Below are 26779 nucleotides of genomic sequence, written 5' to 3' on the forward strand. Positions count from 1 at the left end.
GGGAGGCCTCACAATCATGGCAGAAGATGAAAAGGCACATCTTACATGGTGGCAGACAAAAGAGAATAAGATTCAAGAGAAAAAGAAAAACCTTTGTAAAATCATTAGATCTTATTCACTACCATGAGAACAGTATGGGGAAAACTGCCTCAATGATTCAATTATCTCTCATGGGGTCCCTCCCATAATATGTGGGAAATATAGGAGCTACGATTCAAGATAAAATTTGGGTGGGGACACAGCCAAACCATTACTTCCTTAAACAGCAAAATTATTTCAGTGTTAGTCATGCATAGAGACAAATAATAATATAGTAAAGAAATGTAGTCAGTGAAACTTTTCTTTTATTCAACCTTGTGTATAGACTCATGCCAGTAAAAAAATCAGAATGCCAATTTAATAAAATTAAAATGTCTACAAAAAGTACAAGTCAGACAATTACTAAATTATACCACTGGTGTAATGTCTTATTTTCTTGATTCATTCTTAAATTTTAAAACAAATAATTAACACTTAGAAAAGAGCAAATTTCATTTTTAAAGTTATTATTCAAAGTCTGTGAACTTCCTGTATGAGCAGAACTTTGTACTTACTAAACAAAGATGTAAATGTTGCTGTTCACATACTGTTTTATATTTTGGATACAACTGAAAACCCCAAGTCATTTCAGAGAATAAGAGTATTGCACAAACTCAGGTGTTCTGCTTCTTTTCCTTTACAAACATTGTGCCATCATCATCTACGGCAAATCTACTGTTTAAACAGCAGTATCCAAATACTGCAGGGTTGGAGACACAGGTTATACCTGAAGTGAGCTTGAAGGATTCTGAACTCTTATGAACTTAACCTTGGAAGGAAGCAGGCAGAGCTACATCTACCTGTTGCAATTATAAAGGTAGATTCTATGCCTCGGTTTTTGGAATTATTTCCATACAAAGGTGAATAAGACATGAAACCAAACAACAAAAATTTACAATATAGTGGGGATGCAGATCACTTTTTATTTACATAATAAAAAGGTGCTTATTTGAAGCTCACATGCATATAGTTAAAACTCAGTAGTAACCTAGGTATTCTTTAGAACTTAGGACAAGAGGGAGTTTTTCTTTTCTTTTTTTCAGAGAGAAGCATTTTAACAACAACATTGTTTGGAATTGCCAGTGTATGGTGATAATAAAAAGCAGTCAGTTGAGACCAGCCTGGGCAACATAGTGAGGCCCTATTAAAAAAAAAAAAAGGATACTCTCCAAGATCCAACAAAAAGCAGCCAAAATTTTAGTTGGCTTTATGCTTCCTCTGATTACCTGCTCCCAGGGTGAACTGCTCCTACTACCCAAAGCTATAGAATGCCACTATTTGGGACTAAAAAAAAAAGTGTCAAAGTTGAGAACTTGTCATTTTCTGTAGTCATTTATTCATGCATTTTTTACTCTCTCAACAAGTTCTCAAGGGCACTTATTGTGTGCCAGGCACTGCATTAGGTACTAGGAGTAAATACTGCATGAGACTGAACCCCAAAGACTTAACAATTGAGAGGTACAGATAAGAAATTGATGAGTAAATGCACAACAACAGGCCTGCAACGGGGACGAATATGAGAAGTGGGGGAAAAGAACACCTCATTTGGTTTAGGGCTTCCCAAATGGGTAGCATTGAAGCCAAGACCCAATTACTTCCATGCCTGAGAGCCATGCCCATGATGACACTGTTGCCAGCCATCTTGTCTTCTCCTTTCTGCTTTCACCAGGATATAACTTGGGTTCCTAAAAGGCCACCGTCATGCTTTCTGTTTTCTACATGACCTAGCACGAGGACTGTTAACCAGGTTTTGGTCGTCTGACATCTCTTCTGTGCGCTTCCATTTTATTCCCATTTGCCAGTGAGGGCACTCAGGCCATGTTTCCTCAGGGCTGGCTGCACCGTGGTTGCCCTCAAAGTGTTCCTTCTGATAATGACCTGGAAGAACTCCAGGACTCAGCCCAGACTGGATTTCCCTGAATGGCCAGGACAGATGCCAGAAATTTTGTTGTTAATATAGACATAACCTAATATTTGGACCAGGGCACCCTTTCTAGAATAATGGGGATTAAAATGATCTTTTTAGTATTCAAGTCGTATGTTTTACTTAGTTTATTAGGCTATCTTATTTCTTACTTTGGAAAGAATAGTTGAGAAAATGAGCATTAGACATGATCCTTTTTTCAAAGTGAAGTGGTGACATAGTGTTAATCATCACAGACATAGTTTGTACCACATCATATACATTCACAGTAGGCTTTCAGAGATTCTTCTGGCTGGGACTGAAGGATTGAAGATAGTATTTGCACTCTTGCCATCCACCTTTTAATTTTATTTATATCTTGCTCAGAGTTCCATGCAGAAGTTTATGGAGGTTCCTTCCATCTTTTTTCTATAGATTTCATCAAACCTCTCATTCTGGGCAACAGTGAAGTGGTTTTTCCAGTCCCCCACAGTTCCTAGAAAAAGGAAGACCAGACAGGAGTGTCTCTTTCTGATTAAAAGATGTGGTGTCCCTGAGTAAAGTAGTGTAGTGCCCATACTGAATCTGGCCTGTCCATATGCATGACTCACTCAACTCCTCCTTTAGTGGACACCTGTCCATGAGCAGCTCTGCTCTAAAAAGCAGTCCTGGGGGTTCTGTGCAGGAGGATGGACTTCCAATTCAGCTGGACAACTGACCCAAGGCAGCTAGTGGCCTGCATGCCCTGACCCCACCTGTAGCATATTTATATGATGGATTACTACATAGACATAAAAGAAGAATAAACTACAGACACGCAACAACATGGAGGAATCCCAAAACCTTATGTTCAGTATAATACACCAGACACAAGAAAGTAAATACTGTGAGATTCCATTTATGTGAAGTCTGGCAACAGGTAAAATCAATCTAGAGTAATAGAAATTGGAAAAATGGTTGTCCTTGGAAAGTTCCCTTAGAACTTTCCCACCCCAGAAAGTTCCTTCTTGTGCCCCATTGACTGAAAAGGGGCATCAGAGGGAACTTTCTAGGGTGATGAAAATGTTTCATATCTTGATTGGGGTGCTGGTAGTGTGGGTATATACATTTGTCAAAATGGGTTGAACTGCATACTTAAGTCCTGTGCATTTTTAGTATGTTGATTACATCTCAATAAAAAACAATTTTGGAAAAATATGAATGAGACATTATTTTTTCACCAAGCAACAACTTAAACTAATTTTAAACAGGGGAAATACTCTTTTCCCCACCAATGCCTTTCCCAGGAAATTATGCAACAGAAATAAAACCATCAGGAAATAATAATTTATGCACAAAGGTATTTACTGTAACATTATGCAGAAAAACAAACATTGAAAACAACAATAACTATAGTGTCTATCATTAGGGGAATAGTTGGATGAGTTATGATGTATCTTTAGTTTCGTATAATATGGGACCACAAAAATCAATGAGGTATATGAGTCTATGTGTCTTGCCCTGGAGGGGTGTCTCATATCCTGGTAAGTAAAGGTATAAAATATGACCCCATTCTGCATTTTAGGGAGCAAGGTTTCATTATGATTACATATCTTTGTGTCTGTATGAGTCTGAAGAAGGAGGGTGTATAGAAAGATGGTTATGTATAGAAAGGTGCCCTGAAGAAGGGCACCTTTACAAATCATTACCACTGATTATCCAAAGAGAAAAGGGGTAGAATTTTTTGGTTTGTTTCATTGGTATGGAATACTGTTGTAGATTGGAAAATGCAAGAGCATAAATTCAAGCACATGCAAAATCAAAGAGGAAGAAGAAAAGATATTTCAAAGCAATGTGTATATCAGGATTTCACTGTTGTGAATAAAAAATGTATATGTTATAAATGAGAGAGAAAGGGACTTCCATACTATTGGTAGTTACTTATTGGGGGTGGAGTTTTGGTGGAGAGACCTTTAAAAATATAATTTTATATTGATTGAATTTATTTTTTAAAAAGAGCTGGTGTCTTGTTCTGTTACCCAGGCTGGAGTACAGTGGCAAGGTCCTAGCTCGCTGCATTCTCAAACTCCTGGGATCAAGTGATACTCCCACTTCAGCCTTCTGAGAAGGTAAGACTGCAGTCATGTAACACCACACACTGCTAAATAATATTTTTGTAGAGATGAGGTCTTGTTATTTTGCCCAGGCTAGTTTCGAACTTCTAGCCTCAACCAATCCTCATGCCTCAGTCTTCCAAGATGTGGGATTATGGACATAAGCCAATCTGCCTAGCCCAGTTTAATATTTAACAATGACATGTTATGCTTTTTAAATTACAAAGGGATAAAGGATTTCTTAAAAAATATTAGATGGGCCAATTCGAATTTCTCTTTCAGGAATTGGAACAAAGAAAAACTGAGGATGAGGCAGTTCTCAACGGTAGTTGTAACTGAAACTCATGAAGTAGAGCGGGTTTCGGCCAGGGTCAAGACCAAGTTAGGGGCAGAAACTGAGTCATCAGAAGTTATAAATTAGGAGAAAAGTGTAATGGTTGTAGAGACGGGAAGCTGGTCAGCAGAGGAGTCCATGCCTAATAGACATATGAAAAGCAGCCGAGTCCTGTAAATGGCGGAGCCTTGGAGCAAAGACCCATCCCTCCTGCTGCTGAGTCCTGGACCCTGCGATCCAGGGGCCCTCGGGAGGTCTGGACCAGTGGTGGCTCCTCTTCCTAGTTTTCTGTGTGATTGCATTTCCTTTATTGCCCAGTGTGAATCCTCACAGTAATTTCCTTTCACTGGGGCTAGCTTGAGGGACTCTCTGTCCCTTGCAACCAAATACTGGAGCGAGACCCTAGAAAGCTCTCTTCTACAACAAGATCAAATCCTTGGTTTTATTAGAAACACATATTAGGAATAGTTGAAGTGCATTGTCTTGGAATTAATAAAACCCAATATTGTCTGCTAAGAGGCAGGCAGAGACTATGTTACAAGACAATATGAGTGTTTGATAAAGAGGCCCCACACACCTTTCCTCATGAAGGGGGAAATGGACTGGTCCATGATGGATTTGGAAACTGTAGAACGATTTGTCATGGGATTTTCTTTCATTTTCTCAAATGATGTCTCCTGGACAATTTTATCTAGCACTGTTTCATCCAAGTTCTTTCCCATGAACTTCATTACCTTCTGAATTTCATGCTTTGGGTCCTGTGGTAAGGGTAACATTGGACTTGAATGGATGAGTGTATCAGAAACAAATACTGCAATTCTCTGGGATGTCATTAGAAACAACTTTGAATGTCTCTGCACCTGAAGAACCACTTTAAAGTGGTTCTTCTGCAGAGCCTTCACTCACCCTCTTTATGTCCTCATAGAAGAGGAAGAGAATCTGGTATCTGTCCTTCATCTCCCACCATCCTTTCACATGGTCAAACCAGGAACCCCAAACCACTGAAACAGACACAGGAAACAGAATGGTCTACATAGGCATCATATAAAACCTGCTGAGTATTAAGGATTGTCCTGAAGTGAGTTAGAGAGAGGAAACCCAAATTCTGGATTAGATATGCCCTAAGGGTTGTGATCTGTTTGATTTTGAGGATGATGTGGATGGGGACAGCCTTGGGGTTACTTGCTCCAACATCCTCCCTAAAGTGGCTTCCTGTCTATTATGTGCAAACACATAGGGACAAGGACACCCTTTGGAAGGAGAGTGGCTCTACTTAAAGGGTTTGAATCAGGTGGAAAATGCTGAGGGCTGTGGGCCTACGCTCAGAAAGTGGCCAGCCGGCTCTGCCCAGTCCCAGTCTGTGGTAAGATACATTTGCCGAAGCACAGGCATTCTAGGGGATAAAATGCTACCTGTAGTTCCCTAGACCCAGCCTAGCTGGAGTGAGAATGCAAGGGTGTGAAGGATGTTCTGTACCTTTTCCATTGATGAAGGTTTCAAAATACTCTTCCCAGGTACCAGGGTCAGGAAGCTTGTGGTTCATCCTTTGGAAATGGTAGTAGGAAACCATACAGTCTTTGGCATTTCGAGCTACATAAAGGAACTTTGGGATAAGAAAAGAGGTGGGTAAAAGGTGGTATAAAAAGTGGACTTTCACAGAGTTCCCTTAGGTGGAGCCATCCTGAGGGTGGCTGTGCACTCTGGCTCAGGTCTGCAGTGCTGGCCCTACGACTTGGCCTCGTGACCTCTCTCCTCTTCCTGTCTCTGCTTTGTTGCCAAGTCTGCCTTCTACTACAAACTCAGTCCTTTTAATTAGCTTATCGATTAGGGATTGGTGAAGGTTAGATTACCTGACTTCCCCTTCGGTATCAGGAGCAAAATCTTTCTCTATAAACTATGACCTGCCACGTGAATAGGAGACTTCCAATGGTATCAGCCCAAACTGATGACCCCGTGAGTACCCTCCCAAAGATGCACAGAAGCTTCATGTTTAAGAGTTTGAGCCACAAAGCAAGAAAAGAGCTCCTATTTTTCTCCTGGCCTCCTCAGCTTGAATGATTTCCATCTCTAATTATTTCAGCTCTGCCCTTAGAATCATCCCTTCTGGTTCTGCTTTGACCACAACTTCAGACCCCTCCACCCTCCCAACCTTTCATTTTACTAAATTTGAACTTTTAACGGCATCAATCCCAAATGGACCTCTTGATTACCCATCTCAGATCTATGATCAGCTATTTCAGTGCTGTGCTTTTTATTCTTTCACTTTCAAATGGTTCTCAACTGGGAATGATGGGATGATTGTGTCCACTAGAGGACGTTTGGCAATGTCTGGAGACATTCTTGGTTTTACAACTTGGAGTGGTGGTACTACCGGCATCTATGTACGATGCTGTTCCGGCCTAGGATGCTGTTCAACATTTTACAGTACACAGAAGAGTCCCCTTGCTCCACTGACAAGAAAGAAAAATCTGCCCCAAATGTCAGGAGTGCTGTATTAATTTTATCTTTTATATTCTGTATTCTGATGTTTTAATATCTTGGGGCTTTGCTGACTCTGGAGGAACTGCTTATAACACCCCAGAGCCTACAGCCCCAATACCTCCATTGTTGGGCTCTTACATACTAGGTCACTATTCACCTGCCCTGACCACCCCAGTGTCAGATACCAGACCACTAGGCCCAGCCCCTGTGCCCGAGAGCCTGCTGCAATGGTTTAAACTGGCCAATTCCAAGCCTGCTTATCCTGCCTCATCGGTTCCTTCCCAACGAAACCACATCAAGGCTCTTGCCCATGTCTCCCGCTCAATCTCTCTGCCTCCTGGCCTATCCCCGGGCTTTCCTGCGAGGCTCTGTGTGATGTGCCGTGCCTCCTGTTCTAGGGATCTGCGAGGATAGATGTCTTCCTTATGACAGTCACCACTATGCCTGCGTGTCTTGCCATGCCTGATTAAATCAAGTCCCAGGCCCTTTAGAACAAGTACTGAAGTTGAGAAACCCTGCTCCTGAAGGCGTTGACTTTGTTACTTTCTACTAAGTTCTACTGCCCATCTTCTCTTCTCCAACTTACCAAGCTGCAAGCACCAGTAAAGAAGATTTTTTAAAATGTTGATATAAAATATTCCCCCTGAGTTTCTATATTTTTTATCCTCAGTTTTCTTCCTCTTCATTGCTGCTTGATAATCCTTTATTAGTTTCTCCCGTGCTCCCTCTTATAGCTCTTAGCTCCAGCCACAGGTCTCTCCCCTCTCCTCAAACCTGTACCCTCAAACCTTCCTGTCTGAGTTCACTGATTCTCTGTGCAGCTATTCTGTACTTTACCTGTTCTTGAGTTATTAATTTCAATGACTGTATATTTTTTGTTGTAGAAGTTCCATTTATTTACTTAATAATCCTATGTCTAAAAGTATCTTTTTTCTTTATTTTTGATTAACTCTTTCATTTATTCACACAACTGAACCTTCTTTTATTTCTAGAGCTGATAGTTATATTGTCTGAGGTTCTTGAGGTCTTACTCTGCCATGGGTTCTTTCTGAACACTGTGTTTCATGGCAGCTTGTTCTTTTGTGTATTTTGTAATGTGGGATGGTGAACTCAAGTGGACCTGAGTTGAAGCTGTGTCCCTCCAGAGAGGCCCTTGGAACACTAGCAGTGGGGACCAGCTTGTGCTAATTTCTCTGCTTGTAGTTTCTTGGACAAGGTAAGGAGTATAAGTTTGAATCTGAAACCCTGGGAGAGGAAACCTGTGGCTACACATTCTCATGGGAGCTGAGAGCCTAGGTCAAGGCAGAGCAGTTCCCTTGGGTCTCCCTGTGCATGGATGTATTCCTTCAGTGGTCCCAGCTTTGGCTCCTCATTCTTCTGGTTCCTTGTTTCCTGGGCTTTGACTCTGTCCCTGTGCAGCCATTAAAACTTAAGTTGCTGGATTATCCAAGTCATATTTCCCCAGAAAAGCCCCAGTCTCAATTTTCCTCTCTGAGTGTCAGTTTCCTCTGCAGGTTTTAAGCTTAGGGACTTTATTTTGATCTCAGTTATGCATTTAAAAGGAAACTTGTGATTTGTTATGCAGTATTCCTGGACGGTTTACACAAAAGGCTTTCAGGGATTCAGAATACCTAGTTTGCCATAATCCTGGATATGGAAGTTTTTGTCCCCTTATCCAACGTTACTGAAAGGACTGAAGTCATTTGATGAGCCCTCCAACTTAACTCAAGTCCCCCAGAAACATATCTTTCTTAGCCCTTCTTCTTTCATTCCTGCCTCTGAGGAAACAGTGCCCTACTTTCTCACCAAGGCTGGCAGCTCAGTTTGTACCCTTGACTCCACTTGCTTCACAGCCACTTCCATGTTTACTCAGCAAGCATTTGCTAATGCCCTCTATGTGCCAGGAGCTTATTAGGCACCAGGATGCATACAAATACAGTCACAGAATAAATAAAACGAGGAACTCAGAGTCTACCAGAGGCTGAGGGCAGGTGTCCTCAAGAGCGTTGGTCTGCCTATTCATCTGTTTACCCTTTGGGAAGATCTTTAGCTCTTTTCCTCTCATTCTTCCCTCACTAGTTTATTAGGGGCCTCCCTATGGCCTACAACCTGGGACCACCATCTTCCCTGCTTCATTTCACAGCCATACCACCTGCACTCACTACCTCCCTGTGTCTCTAGTTCCCTACAAAAATTCAGTCTGGCTCCTGCCTTCATATCCTCTTTGAAACTGTTCAGGTGCATGTCCTGCTAAGTGTAGAACTTCACATTTTCTCTTTGCTGGTAAGCATCAGAGACAGTGGAGAGGCAAAGGTGATGGATGTTCTGCGTTGGGGTCTGCAGGACTTACTCTGGTGGGCTTACTCTCCCTTCTGTCACAGGGAGCTGTTGCTGTCTTACCTTGCAATTGTTTTCCCAGAAAGATGGTGGCAGCAGCTGAGTGGACAGGTGAGTCTTTAGTATTCGTGGAGAGGGCATTGCTTTGGCTTTTTCCACACCTTTAAAATAGTTCAAGAGGAAACATCTGTGTAGTAAAAACACTACATGGAGACCTCATGATCCAGGCTCTGTCCAGGATATCCCATCACCTACCTGTCTTTCTGCTAGTCTCTTGACTTTCTTTTGGGATTTTACAATGGGATTATTGATATACTTTTCATTTTTGTAGAATTACACATCTTGAGTCCTGGACGGGGGCCTTAGAGTTAATTTACTCTGTCACTTTAAGGATAAGGAGACAGAAGCTGAGAATGGGCAAGTGATGTCTTGCTGCGGCAGAGTCAGCCAGGACCAGAGGGCAGAGGCCTCCCTCACCTTCCTGCCAGCCAGAGATGACCCCTCTGTGCCTGCAGCAGGCTTCTCATGTACCTGCCCTGTTTGCAATCACTTGTTTCATCTCTAAAAACATGTAAATTTGCTGGCCTGTGAGTCATGATTTCTACTCTCTCATTTAAAACCCTTAATGAGCATTTTGTGCAATCGTTGTGTTAAGCTGAGGTTAGGGGAAAAGGCAACAAGGACAAGAAAAACACAGACCTTCTCTCTAAGGAGCTTCTACTGTAGGGTAGAAGTCCACATTCCTTAGAAAACCTGCCAAGCTGTCCTGCCTCTAGTCTCTTTCCTCAGCTCCACCTCTACTCCAGCTCATACTCTGTCCTTCCACGTGCCCTGGTCCTGCTGCCCCAGGCCCCTGTGCCTCTCTCTGGCCTTAGTGTCTACACATCTGGTCAGTCCCACTCACTCTTCAAGAGTCTCTCCAAGTAATTCCACTGCTGGTGGCATGGTGGCCTGAACATTATGAAGATCTCTCCTGTTAATCACACACCTGCAGATTCTGATTAAAATGCCAAACACATCCTTTAAATGCATAATCAGGCTTATAAGAAAATACGGGGAGCCTCCAGGGACCAAAGTGAAGAGGGAGGGAGCCACAGGATGGAGAATTGGGCAAAGGCATTGATGACAGGTTCCCTGAGTGGGTTCACCTCCCAGGATGCCCAGTCCTCAGTTCAGTGACCTCTGCTCAGGGAGGAGGCTGGTAGGCCTTGGCTTTAGTGAGGCACAGATTAGGATCAGAGACCCATGCATTTGCCTGAGAAACTCAAATGCCTGCCACCCCAGTGAGAGGTGAGAGAGAAAAACACTACCTACTGACAAACAGAGGTAAGGTAATTTCTTTGTCTCAACTCTGAGTGCAGAAAAAGAGGCTTTTTTGAGAACACACAATCATAATTCTGTTTTCATACTACATACATGGATATGAAATCATACTACCTGCTTGGACCAGAAGTTAACTTAAACTATTCTAGATTGGAAATGTTCCAATGCAGGTGTGAGATCACAGGGAGAAAAGAGCTCTTTATACGAAATTACAAAACAAGTGAAGGAAGAGCTCTATGGACAAGAGCTAGTAAAAAACACATGGAAGAATGAAACTCTTAGTGACCTCAGTTATTGGATGCCTTAATAGGGAATATAAATAACTATGCTTTAAATATGCAAAGAAGGGACTTTGGCTCACATCTGTAATCTTGGCACTTTGGTAGGCTGAGGAACGTGGATTGCTGGAGCTTAGGAGTTTGAAACTAGCCTGGGCAACATGGTGAAATCCTGTTTCCAAAAAAAAAAAAAAAACCAAAAAACCAAAAAAAACCCAAAAATTAGCTGGGTATGGCGACATGCACCTGTAGTCCCAGCTACTTACTTGGGAGGCTGAGATGGGAAGATAGCTTCAGCTGGAGAGATTGAGGCTGCAGTGAGCTGTGATTGCACTACTGCACTCTAGCCTAGGTGACAGAGTAAGACCCCATCTAAAAAAAAGTGCAAAGAAATAAAAGAGAAAGTTGAAAACATGAGCAAGGAAACAAGAGACTACTAAAAAGACCAGGAAGATTTATAAAGTGTCTGGACATGAAAACCTACAATGAATAGGGTTAAATAGCAGAGCATATACGTAGCTGAAAATAAAAGTAGTAGTGGAGCTAAAGAAGCACAATGTAGGAAAACACAGAGACGAAAATAATAGACTTTAGCAGACACAGAGGACAGAAGGGAAAGTTATGGGTGGAGTTGGACTGTCAGTCCCAAGCTGGAAAGCAAATCCAGGGAATCTGCCAGAAAGTGAGAGCTGCAGGCCAGTTGATTTCCTTCGTGATGCTCATGGCTCTTCTCTTTCCTATCACACCTGATTTAATGCCCTGAGAGCAGTAACCACTTAGTACCTAAAAGAGACCTAGTCTTCTAATTGGGAAATCTGTACTCAGTCATCAAGGCCCTCTGATGGCACACAGTCATCCTTTCTGCCCATGACGAGTAGGAAGGCCCACTCCTACTCCTGATCCAGCCCTTTTGGTGGGCTCAGCCCAGCTCCAACTCCAAACTTTTCTGTCAAAAAACCCTTACACGAGAGAGAAATACTGTGGAGTTGGGGCTTTAAATAAAGCGGTTGACCAGTGTTTTCTTTCATAAACATAGGTACATTGTACATTCTACCCTCCCACCCTCTCGCCTCACCTCTCTCTCATCAATGGTCCTGAAAAGTCCCTTGGAGTTGCCTCACCCGCCGTGATGGCTGCTCAGACTCAGGGTGGAGAGAGTGCACGACACAGCCCAGGCCGTAGGGCCCATTCCCAAGCCCACTAGTGGGGAAGAAGGGGGCAAAAAGGTTATTTTTGGCCTTGAAAAGCTGCACTAAGATCCTAGCCTTGAGATACAAGCCAAATTGCATATGGCTGTTTGGGATAAATCAATACAGCCCCATGGGAGTACAAAGGTAAACAGAACTTGTTTCTTGCTATCAAAGAGTTTGTAGTCTGACAGGAGAGAGAGGCAGACAGTTAGTAATGTTAACAGTTTTTCATTTAGGTGTCACTTCCAGGAACTGTTCTTTGGCCGTGTTCCCCTCACTTTGCCAATAGTGCTCCATGCTTGTTATATCATCTGCATTGGTTTCTACCATGAGACCATAACTTATTGAGGGCAAGTAGGTGTGAAGTCTAATGGCAGCACGGGGCCTTGAGCATGAATGTTTGCTGAAACTGAGTGGATCATTTCTAGGTTTCACCTATATACAGTTCATACACATGCATGCATGTACACACATGCACATACATGCACACACACATGGATACAAGTCTTTTCAAAGTCTTTCCAAATCAATTCTCTGTGGGTCACAGATGTGATCTCTTTTGTCACAGAACAGCTCTGAGGCTGGTAGTGGATGGGAGAGTGGAAGGGGGCCTGGAAGGGAGACTGGCCATGCAGAGCACAAGCTAGTCCATTATCCAGTGGTTCTTGCCCACCCCAGACCGCTCCAAGAGTGCTTGAGACCTTTGGCCAACAGCCATGAGTCTATGACAGCAACTGGTCTCCTCCCAGGGGTGCTCCTCATTCCTGATGGCAGGGATTATCTACTCTGAAATAAAACCACTGCACAGCTGAGTCTCCAGCCAGCATTTAGCTGTCTGTGGCCAGGCAGATCATAAAGCCCGAGACTGTTTGCTACTCTCAAAAACCTGAGACTATGAGTCCTGGACACAGGGCACCTTGGTTCATAAAGAGGCCAGGGTGCCTCTGTCTGAGGTGTGAAACTGGGCGATTGGTTACTATCCTTTCAGCAGATTCTATAGCTCTATCCTGGTGTTTATGCTGATTTAATGATTGAACACTCTGCTCTCCACTGCCAAGAATGCTTCATTAGAAATCCTGCTTAGGCTTCTCCTCTTTCTTTAATCTCCCAAATTGTCAGAGGTGAGACCTGGCAGGGGCAGGGGCAAGAGGTAGAAAAAAGATCAAAAGCTGTTCTTGGGCTGGGTGTGGTGGCTTATGTCTGTGAATCCAGTGGCTTGGGAGGCCAAGGCAGGAGGATTGCTTGAAGCCAGGTGTTTGAGACCAATCTGGGAAACAGAGTGAAACCCTAACTCTACATACAATTAAAAAATTAGCCAGGCCCAGTGGTGTTCATCTATAGTCCCTGCTACTCAGGAGGCTGAGGTGGAAAGAGTGCCTAAGCCCAGGAGTACCAGGGTGCAGTGAGCTATGATGTCACCACTGCCCTCCAGCCTGGGTGACAGAGTGGGACCCCATCTTTAAAAAAATAAAAAATGCTGTACTACAAGGCTACAGTAATCAAAACAGCATGGTACTGGTACCAAAACAGAGATATAGACCAATGGAACAGAACAGAGGCCTCAGAGGAAATACAACATACCCACAACCATCTGATCTTCGACAAACCTGACAAAAACAAGCAATGGGGAAAGGATTCCCTGTTTAATAAATGGTGTTGGGAAAACTGGCTAGCCATGTGCAGAAAGCAGAAACAGGACCCCTTCCTGACACCTTACACCAAAATTAACTCCAGATGGATTAAAGACTTAAACATCAGACCTAATACCGTAAAAACCTTAGAAGAAAATCTAGGCAAAACCATTCAGGACATAGGTGTAGGCAAGGACTTCATGACCAAAACGCCAAAAGCAATGGCAACAAAAGCCAAAATAGACAAATGGGACCTAATCAAACTCCACAGCTTCTGCACGGCAAAAGAAACAGTCAGTAGAGTGAATCGGCAACCAACAGAATGGGAAAAAATTTTTGCAGTCTACCCATCTGACAAGGGGCTGATATCCAGAATTTACAAAGAACTAAAGCAGATCTACAAGAAAAAAACAAACAAGCCCATTCAAAAATGGGCAAAGGATATGAACAGATACTTTACAAAAGAAGACATACGGGAGGCCAACAAACATATGAAAAAATGCTCATCATCACTGGTCATCAGAGAAATGCAAATCAAAACCACATTGAGATACCATCTCACACCAGTTAGAATGGCGATCATTAAAAAATCGGGAAACAACAGATGCTGGAGAGGATGTGGAGAAATAGGAACACTTTTACACTGTTGGTGGGAATGTAAATTAATTCAACCATTGTGGAAGACAGTGTGGCGATTCCTCAAGGACCTAAAAATAGAAATCCCATTTGACCCAGCAATCCCATTACTGGGTATATATCCAAAGGATTATAAATCATTCTACTACAAGGACACGTGCACACGAATGTTCATTGCAGCACTGTTTACAATAGCAAAGACCTGGAACCAACCCAAATGCCCAACGATGATAGACTGGATAGGGAAAATGTGGTACATATACACCATGGAATATTACGCAGCCATCAAAAACGATGAGTTCACGTCCTTTGTAGGGACATGGATGAACCTGGAAACCATTATTCTCAGCAAACTGACACAAGAGCAGAAAATCAAACACCGTATATTCTCGCTCATAGGCGGGTGTTGAACAATGAGAACACATGGACACAGGGAGGGGAGCACTACACACTGGGATCCGTTGGGGGGAAATGGGGGAGGGGCGGGGGGGTGGGGAGGTGGGAAGAGATAGCATGGGGAGAAATGACAGATACAGGTGAGGGGACGGAAGGAAGCAAAGCACACTGCCATGTGTGTACCTGTGCAACAATCTTGCATGTTCATCACATGTACCCCAAAACCTAAAATGCAATAAAAAAATAAAATAAAATAAAATAAAATAAAAAATGCTGGTCTTAGATAATCAGGGAACACATAATGGGGCCTGGAGAGGTGGTTAGTAAGAGATAACTGACATGTAGATAGGCAGTGCCAGGCACTGCTTCAAGCTTTTTTTTGAGACGGAATTTTGCTCTTGTTACCCAGGCTGGAGTGCAATGGCACAATCTCGGCCCACCACAACCTCCGTCTCCTGGGTTCGAGCAATTCTCTTGCCTTAGCCTCCCGAGTAGCTGGGACTACAGGCGTGCGCCACCATGCCCTTTTTTGTATTTTTAGTAGAGACGGGGTTTCACCATGTTGACCAGAATGGTCTCGATCTCTTGACCTTGTGATCCACCCACCTCGGCCTCCCAAAGTGCTGGGATTACAGGTGTGAGCCACCGTGCCCGGCCCAAGCTTTTGACCTATACTGAAATATTGAATTCATTAATCTTCACAACAACTCTCTGAGATAGGCCTTGATTTTATCTACACTTCTCAGCTAAGGAAACTGTAACACAGAGAGGTTATGTAAACATTGTGAGGTGAGTGACAGAATCAGGATTTAAATGTTGTGAGGTGAGTAATGGAGTTGGGATTTAAACCCTGGTAGTCCTTAACCGTTGTACCATCCTGCTGTTCAAGGAGCAGAAGATCAGACACACAAAAAACAGCAGCCCCTGATGGCACATGGAGTGGGATCATGGTTAAGCAGGCAGAGGCTGGCCTGTTTATGGGGTCAGAGCCCCAAAGGTAGTTCAGAGCAGTGGGAAACAGGCACTGGATTGCAAAGCCAGTGGTTACCTACCTAGTGACGATTCTTTTCTCTCTGAGAGCCAGAAGAGCCATAGGGGCTGCATGGTAGGATCACAGGGGAAAGCAAAATCCTTTAAGGCTATTCTGACTTGGAGACACCTTGCAAAGGTTACAAGTGTCTTATATGCATCAGATCAGGGACTTTATATCTAAGACATTTTTAGGAATTTGCAACTAGGACCAGTTGCTCCAAGTCTAGACTTCATCCTAGAGTTTCATTGATTACATTTTCATGCGTCAGCTACTTGTGTTCCCAGTTTTCTATCACATGAATCTCTGCAATGCTGCAACTTAGGGAAGCAGGCCTTCCTCCTGTCCTTGTTTTGCAAAATACTTCCATCATCTCCCAATTATCTGAAATATAGCCTTTTGATTTTATCTTTTAGCTTCCTTCTTCTTTTTTTTTTTTAATGTGATGAGAAACACTTCCAGGTTGAGCATTACCTGAAAAAGCCTTCTCTATTGAACAGAAATAATTGGTTTCAAATGCATTGGGGTGTGTGTGTGTGTGTGTGTGTGTGTGTGTGTGAATTATAGATTCTTATATACTCTCCTGGGTGCACTGAGCTTTATCAGGGTGGGGTACAGAGAGAAGAAGGAGTGAATGGCTTACAGTTTTTTACATCTTCTGTGTGTTCTACAGTTGCACATGATTGGGAGAGGGCTTAAGAAAAAACTAAGGCAGAATCTGACCCTAGCATACATCCTTTTCACTTGGTGATTCACTTCCGGTAAAAATTATTAAATAATATGTAGACAGAGGATAAGAGGAAGATAAAAAGAAGAAACGTGTGACAGTGAAAATGAGAGAGAAAGAGAAAGAGAAGAAGAGGGAGAGAGGGAGAGAGAGAGGAGAAGAGGTGAAAAGTGAGAAAAGACAGGGGGAAACAGAAGAGAGGGAAAGAAAGCAGAAAGAAAGAAAGAGGGAGGTGCTCTCACCAGAAGGTTGGGGTGGCCGAGCCCACTCAATGAAAGGATGGCGCTGTTGGATGATGGCTCGCTGGCACTTCTCCACGTCCCCATTCTGTTCAATCATATCCACAATTTCCTGAATCCACGTTGTCCCTGAGGCTCAGAAAAGAAGGATGAGGAGCAGAAACCTGTTAGACAATCTTCCCTGAAGAGTCCTGAGTAAACAAAGAGGATGTGGAACTTGGTGTTTCCATCCACCTCTCCTCGGGTCAGTATCCTGTTAACCATGAGTGATGGAAGTCCATGTGGGATGGAGTTTGGATCTCTGCAGAGAGTGTGGGATGGACTTTGGATCTCTGCAGGGAGTGGAGGAGCACAGGCAAGGCTCAGCCCACCCAAGAGCAGTGCATGGCAGAGCACAGCAGCTTTCCTGGAAAACCCAGGGATATCAGGTATCCTGCCTAAGCCCCAAGCCCCAAACCCCATTGTGGAACAATAAGAAGGAGCAGATTTCCTATCAAGCGGAATTCTAACTTAAGAGACCAGCCCAGGCTGGCTCAGCGTGTCTTTGCTGTCCCTCTTGCTCTGCAATTACCTGCTTTAGGGTAGGTGCAGATGAGGAGATCATCTGGTTTGGCCTGGAAGCTCTGGATCTGGCTCCAGTTGTCCACAGTTGCAAGCTGCAGGAGGGTCCCCTCCACCTCTTTCAGTTTTATCTGTTTCCCCAATTCTGAGGTCAGGGCCATAGGGTCTCAGGGTTGGGGGTCCCTATGGGAAAAGAATAGAGGAGATTTTTAAAGAAGTTGTGGTAAAATGCACATAACATAAAATTGATAATTTTAACCATCTATAGGTGTACAGCTCAGAGGCATTAAGTATATTCACATTGTTGTGTGACCATTATCACCCTCCATCTCCAGAATTTTTTCATCTTCCCAGATAGAAACTCTGTATCTGTTAAACAACAACTTCTAGTTCCTGAGGCTTCCTCAGCTCCTGGCAACCACCATTTTACTTTCTGTCTCTTAATTGAAAGCTTAATCTAAAGCTTAATCTCTTCAAGGCTCATCCATGTTGTAGCATGTGATAGGATTTCCTTCTCTATTTCACTGTAGGTATATACTATATGTGTGTGTGTATATATACACATAAATAAATAAAAATATATAATATATAAAAATACATATAAAATATATATTTTATAATATAGATAATATATAATATACATTTTATTATATATATAATATATATATTATATATAACATATATTTGATATTTTTTATATGTTATATATACATATGTATATATATATTTTGAGACAGAGGCTTACTTTATTGCCCAGGCTGGAGTGCAGTGGCGTGATCTCGACTCACTGCAACCTTTGCCTCTAGGGTTCAAGCAATTCTCATGCTTCAGCCTTCCAGGTGGCTGAGATTACAGGTGCCTGCCACCATGCCTAGCTAATTTTTGTAATTTTAGTACAGAAGAGGTTTTGCCATGTTGGGTAGGCTGGTCTTGAATTCTTGACCTCAGGTGATCCACCCACCTCGGCTTCTCAAAGTGTTGGGATTATAGGTGTGAGCCACCGTGCCCTGCCAACATTTTGTTTATCCATACATCTGTTGATGGAAACTTTTGGCTGTTGTGAATTAGATCTCTGTGAACATTGATGTACAAATATCTCTTTGAATTATTGCTTTCAATTCTTTTTGGTATATACTCAGAAGTGAAATTGCTAGGTCATCTGCTAATTCTATGTTTAATATTTGGAAGATCTGTTACAGCATTTTCCACAGCAGCCGCACCATTTTACATTTCTACAAGCAGTTCACAAGTGTTCCAATTTTTCCAAGTTGTCACCAACATTGTACGGTTTCCTGTGTTTTTGTTTTTGAAAATAGACATCCTATTGGGTGTGGGGTAATAAACAGCTCATTGCAGTTTTGATTCACATTTCCTTAATGACTAACGATGTTAAGCATCTTCTCATGTGCTTATTGACCATTTGTAGGAGAAATAATTCCTTTGCACAGTTTTGTCTTGTATGTGTGTGATTTTTTGTCATTGTTGTATTGAGGGAGGACTTTTAAATGCACCAAAAGGAGAAAGCAGAAGAGTTAAGCCACAATTACTCAAGGATAACTGGCTACTTGATAAAGCTAACATTTATCAAACACTTCAATTTGTCATTGCTAGGCTGTGTGTGTGGTATACATTAATTTATTTTAGCTTTTGCTTAATATGAGTGATAGAACTTCAGATCTGAAAGGGTTCTTAGAGAAAATGTAACAGTGTGTGCTTGCTAGAGGTTGAATAGAAATCTGGCTCAGTTATTTCATAAAATTGATGAGAAAACTAGGTGCCCAGATTAGTGAGGCCAGTTTTCATGGTACCTTCTGCTTCTAGATTGAGCTGAGCCCTTTAAGATGAAGACAATTTTCAGAAAGTGGAAGAGAAATTATTTCTGAAAATTTTCAAATATGACAAGCAGCTGTATTTATAATATGTCAAAGAAGGTAGAGTTTGGATATTACTCCTGAAATTACGGTATGATCAACTTCAGCAGAGGAGGGATAAGAACAAATATTTCTTGTAAGCCTTCTGTTAGGTCCATCATGGACTTTTCTTTTTCTGTCTTAATTCATATGACAATTTTATCAGGAAGGAACAATTATCACCTCATAAATGTGAAGAAGCTGAGAGTCACATGATCAATCACTTGCCCAGGATCACAGCCAAAATCTGTCTACAAGTCCTATGCTCCTTTTTAAAAAATTGCCTCTTGTTTTTTTATAGCGAATTTAAAGGTATACATTGCAGAAAATTTGGAAAAAGTCCAAATGTACAAGGAAAACTTCTACCAGACAAGAGTTGTTATTATTTTGATGTACTTCTGTCTTTTTCAAATGTATATTGTTGTAGGCAGAATAATGGCCCTAAAGATGTCCATGTCCTAATTCCTAATACATTACAGTTTATGGCAAAGGGCTTTTCAGATGGAATTTAGATTAAGGACCTTAAGGCAATGAGCATGTCCTGTATTATCCAGGTGGGCCTAATGTGACCACAAGGACACTTAAAAGTGGACAAGGGTGCAAAAGAGCCAGTCAGAGAGTCATGTGGCAGAAGAAGTGGCTGGAGAGACTGGAAGCATGAGAATGACTCAACTTGCCATTACTGGCTTAGAGACAAAGGGGAAAACAAGACAAGGTATGGCCTCCAGAAGCACAGAATGAACCTCAGCCAACTGGGAAATGGGACCTCTGTCCTACAGTTACATGAATCTGAATTCTTCCAACAACCAGAATGAGCTTGGAAGGGATTCTTCTTCAGAGCCTCTGGAAAGGAACGCAGCCCTGCCAACACCTTGATTTTCCCGAGACACTTGTTAGCTGTGAGATAATAAACGTGTGGTATTTTAAGCTGTTAAATTTTTGATAATTTGTTATGGCAGTGATAGAAAACTGTTTATACATAGTTATGAACAAAAAGTATACTTATATGTAAACATAAAACTACAAAACAGTTTTTGGGTACTGCTGTGGTTTGGATGTAGATAGTCCCCACCAAAACTCATGTAGAAGTTTAACTGCCAGTGTGGCAGAACTGAGAGATGGGGTCTTGTGGGAGATGTTTGAGGCATAAGGGTGGATCCCACATGAGTAGATTAATGCCATCTCCCAGAAGTGGGTGAGTTTGGTCCCTTTGCACATGCCTGCTTGCCTTTCCACTTCTCAGCATGTCTTGATGCAGCATGGCCCTCACCAGGAGGTGAGCAGATGCCAGCACTATGCTCTTGGACATTTTAGCCACCAGAATCATGGTTCCAAATAAACCTCTTTTTTTTTTTTTTTTTTTAAATTTGAGTTGGAGTTTTGCTCTTGTTATCTAAGCTGGAGTGCAATGGCACAATCTTGGCTTACTGCAATCTCCACCTTCTGGGTTCAAGTGATTCTCTTGCCTCAGCCTCCTGAGTAGGTGAGATTACAGGTATGTGCCACCATGCCTGGCTAAATTTTTGTATTTTTATTAGAAATAAAGTTTCACCATGTTAGCCAGTCTAGTCTTGAACTCATGGCCTCAGATGATACACCTGCCTCGGCCTCCCAAAGTGCTGAGATTATAAGCATGAGCCGCTGTGCCTGGCCATAAACCTCTGATATGTATAAATTACCCAGCCTCAGGTATTTTGTTGTAGCAGCACAAAATGGACTAAGACACATATTAGCAGGGTTCGAATTGTGTCAGAAGTTCATATGTTGAAGTCTTAGTCCATAGTATGTTAGCATGTGGCTGTATTTGGAGATAATGTCTTTAAAGAGGTGATTAAGTTAAAACGAGGCCACTAGGATGAGACCTAATCCAATCTGGTATCCTTGTAATCAGAGGAGATTAGGACACACTAGGCAACACCCAGGATGTGCGTACATGGAGGAATGACCATGTGAGGACACAGTGAGAACGTCCTGTATAGGGTGGGGGCAAGGGGATGGCGAGTCCAATTCTGGGGTTGAGTCTGAGGTACTTGTGGGACTTCCCAATGGAAGGGTTCTGTAGGCAGGTGTACATGTGAGCTTAGGGCTCTGGCCTGAAAATAATGTCCGGAGAATCATTCACATAACACATTGGCCAGCTCTGTGGTAGGTGTTGTGCTCTGCGCAGGTAGCTGATGACTGAAGGCCTGGGTATGGCTGTGAACATGTGTAGAGGGGCACCTGCTCCTGCTGAAGACCAGGGTGGTTAAGGGCTTGGCTGTCCAGTGTACTATGGATCCCACTGTATTGCTCTTGTTGGAGGCCTGCACGGGGAGTGACAGAACCTGGCTAAAGCTTGGAGAAGGAGATGCAGCAAGAGACTTGAGGCAAGTGAGTAGTGCAGTGGGAGCAGAAGGACCTGGCAGTTCCCACAGGATAAGTTCCAAGCCTTACTCAACTTCCCTAGGACTCTCATTGCTGGGGCACATCAGCACATGGTTCCTGCCCTTGGAGAGGCAGGCATGTAGACACACACATTTCCTGTTGAGCAGCCAGCAGGAACCTTTCATCCCATCAGGCCAGATCCCTATGACCACTTTTGTGGAGGCATTCCTGACTCTATAATCAGAAATAATCACTCCTTTCCATGGGATCCTTTAGTAGTTTGCATGCAAATTTTATAGGTCTTACTTCATGTCTTGCAATTACTTGCTCATAAGGCTGGCATAAGAGGAGGGCTCTCATGGAAGAAGAAATAGTCTTGGCCAGAGAAGTTGAGCTGGCCCTGGAGGAGGATGGGACAGGGAGGATATTCGGGAAAAGATCAGGGAGGAAAAAAGAGATAGTATTATAGGGGAGAGAGCTTTGGGAAGTGATTGCCTGGGGTCCTGAATTTCTAGGTCTGAATTTTTAGGCTGGAGGCTGTTGATTACAAAGTTCTTTTTATATTATTTTATCAGAGGATCTTTTCTGGTTTGAGTAAATGCATCTATAAAGTCACACCTATGTGGCTAAAGGCTAAAAAATAAACTAACGAGTTAGGTACAGAATTTCTTTTAAGCCGTATTCTTACCTTCAGGTTCCAGCTGAAAGTCAGCAGCTCAAAAGCACACCCAAGGGTCAGCAGTCACGGAAAGGACTTTGGCAGGAAGCAGACGGCAATGGCAGAGGGACAAATTACCACTGTCTCAGAGTTACAGGGGCGCTCCGCAGGTAACCAGCACTTTGGGAGGCTCTCAGCTTCAGTGTGGGAAGTTGAAGCTTTTACTGGAAGAATCTGGATTGAACAGAAACAAACTGTGACCTTGCCCTTTGAGGGAGAACTTCTCACTGTACCATGATCACTCATGTGACCCTGACTGCTGTGCAAATACCAGCTCCCTCTAGTTTATATGTACTAAAGGCACGCTCTCCTCCTCCTCTTAGATACCACCTAGAGTTCTTCACATCTCTCCTGGCCCTAGGCTGCTCTGGCTCTCCCTCCTCCCGCTGGCAGAGAAGCTTAAACAGGTGGGGACTGGAGGGAAATGGAAGGCTGGTTCTAGGACCAGATGCATCAGATTTCAGATAGGCTCCTGCTTATTTGATGAACTCCCTTTTCCTCCATCCTTAGCCTGAGATTTACTTTCTGCATCTATGAAGTGTGGGTATTACTGCCTGTCTCCAATCCATGCTTTAAGATTGAAAGCAACAATGTTAATAAACACACTGTGTAGGACATGCTTAAAACTGCTGGTTCTTCTTTCCTTTCTTCCCAAACTGTATTCATTGACACAAAAATGCAGAGAGGACAGAGCAAAAGTCTAGAGCTTAGGTGCCTACTTATTTCCACCTTGCCTGATTGTACAAAAGGTACACTCTCCTGGAAACAGGTTATATTCCATGGTGTCTTTGGTTATTTGGGAAATCAAATGGACCAAGTTAATGGTCTCTGAACTGCTATTCTTCTGCCAGCCCCAGCCTTGTACCTACCCCGGTGCTTTCCTTCTGGAGTTTAAGCATAACGCCACCCCATCTGCCCTTCTTGTCAAACCTTCCCGTGTCTTCTTTGACCCTGTACATCCTAATGCTTCTTTGCTGACACCACTTCTTTCTCATTTCCAAAGAGCTTTAAAAAAAAAAAATTGAACTTTCATTTTCTACTTTTGCTGTCTTCCCAGTTCCGCTTATCCCAATGCTGTCAATTTTCAGCCCCATAGGGCCGATTCACGGTTCTTAGTGCTAACTCACATTTTCTCTACAGTTAAAGTCCCTAAGCCTGTAAAGGTGTCTGCCAATATCAGAGCCAGGCTGTATGGCATGCTGCATCTCCCTGCCTTTGCTGTCTGCATGGGTCATAGTCTCTACAATTGCAGAAACTGCTAGTGTCTGCTTCCTCCACATTTGTGGCAGATGAACTGGGATGTTGCACAATCTGCTAGCAGTCTCCCTATTTCTGGTCTCTTCCCTACTAGTCTCTCATATTTTCAGCATATAAATTAAGCTCAGCTCAGATACGGCTATCCTCTGTTTTTTTATGGCTCAAATTCTGGATACTTGGACTTTGAATTCAAGACCTTCTAAATTAATTATTATTTTTTATAAGACAGGGTCTCACTCTGTTGCCCAGGCTGGAGTGAAGAGGCATGATGATAGCTCATTGCAGCCTCGACCTCCTGAGCTCAAGTGATCCTCCTACCTCAACCCTCTTGAATGCCTGGCTCAAGACCTTCTTTAATATAACACCATCCCTGCCGTGGACCCCACACACCAGGTGAACTGAATGACTTACTGTCGCCTGTATGCATCCTATAATTTCCTGCCTCCCTGCTTCACTCTTGTTGTTCTCCCTGCCCAGAATGCTCTTACTCTTAGTCTGGCACACTGCTGTGCACCTGTAGTCCCAGCTACTTGAGTCTAGCCTGGGCAACATAGTGAGATTCCATCTCTAGAAAAATGTTCTCACTCTGTTTCCATAGAGTCAAATTCTTCAGCTTAGAACCCATCTTTTCCTTGAAGCCTTTCCTTACATTATAGCTGGAAGCAATCTCTACTGTGAACTGCCATATGCTTTTAAAAAATAAAAGTTTTATTGAGATTAAATTCCCATACCATGCATTTCACCCAAGTGTACAGTTCAATGTTTTTAGTTGTATAACCATCATGACAATCAATTTTGGAATATTTTCATCCCCCATAATGAAACCCCTTATATATTTGTTTGTTTGTTTATTTATTTATTTTGAGATGGAGTCTTGCACTGTCGCCCTGGCTGGAGGGCAGTGGCATGATCTTGGCTCACTGCAACCTCCGCCTCCCAGGTTCAAGCGATTCTCCTGCCCTAGTCTCTCCAGTAGCTGGGATTACAGGCACCCACCACCACACCTGGCTAATTTCTTTGGATTTTTAGCAGAGATGAAGTTTCACTATGCTGGCCAGGCTAGTCTCAAACTCCTGATCTTGTGATCTGCCTGCCTTGGCCTCCCAAAGTGCTGGGATTACAGGTGTGAGCCACTGCTTCATTCTTCTCACCCCCATCTATAGACTTATCTATTGTACACATTTAAAAAAAATTTAAATTTTCTTTTTCTTTGAGACGGAATCTCACTCTGTCGCCCACACTGGAGTGTAGTGGTGCGATCCTGGGTCACTGCAACCTCTGCTTTCTGGTTCCAAGTGATTCTCCCGCCTCAGCCTCCTGAGTAGCTGGGACTACAGGCACATGCTACCACACCCGGCTAATTTTTTTGTATTTTTAGTAGAGACGGGGTTTCACTCTGTTAGCCAGGATGGTCTCAATCTCCTGACCTTGTGATTTGCCTGCTGTGGCCTCCCAAAGTGCTGGGATTACAGGTGTGAGCCACCATGCCGAGCCCTGTTGTGGACATTTTATATAAATTGAATCATACAGTGTGTGCTTCATAGGATTAATTTGGCCTTCTCTTACAACAATTTTCTCTTTTTACTTTAATGAGGAAATCAACTACCTTCCCAGTGTGTCAACTGGAGCCTGTCTTTAAGTCCACCAGTACTATTTTTTAATGAACATGTTTTATCTCTCAACCAGAATGGCTCAGTGAATGGTTTTTCGCCATGTACACATTCAGCTGGATTAATATATTTATTGAATCAATTAAAAAATGAATGAAAGAAAAACTTTAGTTTTCACCAGGACTGAGACTTGGATGAGGGAACTAAGGTGCAAAATGTAAGGAGACACTCACTCCAGGATTGTTCAAGCCCTGCGAATGGGTGCTTCCTTCAATGCTTTGCCCTTTGCTCACCCTAGTCCCTGGTTTATACATAATCCTTCCACATGGATTTTCCCTGATTTGTGATTCATGTATGTTTGGAACTTTTTGAGCCATTTCTGAGAACCAGGTAAAGTGTGCCTTCTTTGGAGCTAGGGGAAAGTCTCCAGCAACTTCTGTCCACTAGAAAGACCAAAACCACTGTTGCCTCCTGGAAGAGTTTTGTGAGGGATCTGATCATGGTTTACAATTGGGAAAAGTAGCCAAGCTGCTTCGTGCCACTGGTACAAAGAGGAAGGCGCCTGTGTTCTAGCAGGGTGGCTTTGAGGAGCAGCAGGAACAGAGGTCTCTTCCCTGGACAAAGCCACCCTTTCTGGGTGCATGTCCTCCTTCAGCTGCAACTGCTTAGGGCAAGCCTTGTAACACTTGCCTGAGTCACATAGATCCTTTCATCAAGTCCACAAGTGAGCAGATGAGTTGTTCCCTGCAGGTCCCGTAGCCCTAGGTGGGCAAAACCTGACTTTTTTTGTAACTTTATGGATCTCACTTATTATCCAGGAAACTGGGTCAGCTTTCTCCTAGCCTGTGCTCCCTTGTCTTTAAAAATTTTTTCTTCTGTTTTTGACCCTCCACAGTTCACATAATTACATGTCTCTCAGGCCATTTTTCTCACTTTGCAGTGTTCATTGGCTTTAATTCTCTGTTTCCCTTTTCTTGCCTAATTCTGGTCCAGTCACCCAGGGAAAGACAGAGCAAGTGTCTTTCTCCCTCACTTTCTACTGTCTCCTTTCTTTCATACTCCTCTTCTCATCCTTCCATTTGTGGGCCCTGGCCCCACTCCAGCCATGGCTGATGGCTGTTGGCATACAGATGTGGCAAATTTGTATGAAGGAAGAGAGAAATCCTGAGATGCGATGCAGTTAGAAATAATGAAGACTCACACTTTATTAGTTTCCTAGGGCTTCTGTACAAATTAGGTGGCTTAAGCTACAGAAACTTCTTGTTTCACAGCCCTGATAGGTAAAAATCCAAGATCAAGGTACAAGGTGGGCTCCTTCTTGGGCTGTGAGGGAGAATCTGTTGCATGCCTCTTTCCCAGCTTCTGGTGGTTTGCAGGCACCAGCCCAATCTCTGTCTTTATCCTCACATGATGTGTGTGTCTGTGTTCAAATTTCCTCCTTTAATAAGGACATCAGTCATATTGGATTAGGGCTCACCTTAATGATCTCCTATGCAAATACTGTATATCCAAAGAAAGTCACATTCACCAGCACTGGGAGTTAAGACTTCAACATTTTCGAGGGGGACTCAATTCAACCGATAACACACTAATACCAGTTTCTGGAGCTTTGAAAAAATAGAAGTTTCTTTCAAAATTTTCATAGTAGTTTTGAACTTCATTTACTATTTTCTCCAGCTAAAT

The 26779-nt window shown here is 42.9% G+C and overlaps 1 protein-coding gene across 2 annotated transcripts; it reads right to left on the minus strand.

Annotated features, from left to right (window-relative positions):
- Positions 1 to 213: 213 nt before the first annotated feature.
- On the minus strand, positions 214 to 22289 carry LOC101045312 (sulfotransferase 1C2). 2 transcript variants are annotated; one of them, XM_010333630.2, is made up of 8 exons: positions 22200 to 22289; positions 17248 to 17420; positions 16680 to 16811; positions 9290 to 9387; positions 5885 to 6011; positions 5315 to 5409; positions 4986 to 5166; positions 214 to 2477 (listed from the first exon to the last, which is right to left on the minus strand). In XM_010333630.2, exons 2-8 carry the CDS (start codon positions 17396 to 17398, stop codon positions 2365 to 2367), a joined length of 897 nt encoding a protein of 298 aa, XP_010331932.1. In that variant the 5' UTR covers positions 17399 to 17420; positions 22200 to 22289; the 3' UTR covers positions 214 to 2364. The 2 variants fall into 2 exon arrangements, with proteins under 2 accessions (XP_010331932.1, XP_003922819.1); XM_003922770.3 differs by having other exon boundaries at positions 215 to 2477; positions 16680 to 16805.
- Between the last annotated feature and the right edge of the window lie 4490 nt (positions 22290 to 26779).

Source organism: Saimiri boliviensis, chromosome 1, assembly GCF_048565385.1.
Source record: "Saimiri boliviensis isolate mSaiBol1 chromosome 1, mSaiBol1.pri, whole genome shotgun sequence".
Taxonomy (NCBI): domain Eukaryota; kingdom Metazoa; phylum Chordata; class Mammalia; order Primates; family Cebidae; genus Saimiri; species Saimiri boliviensis.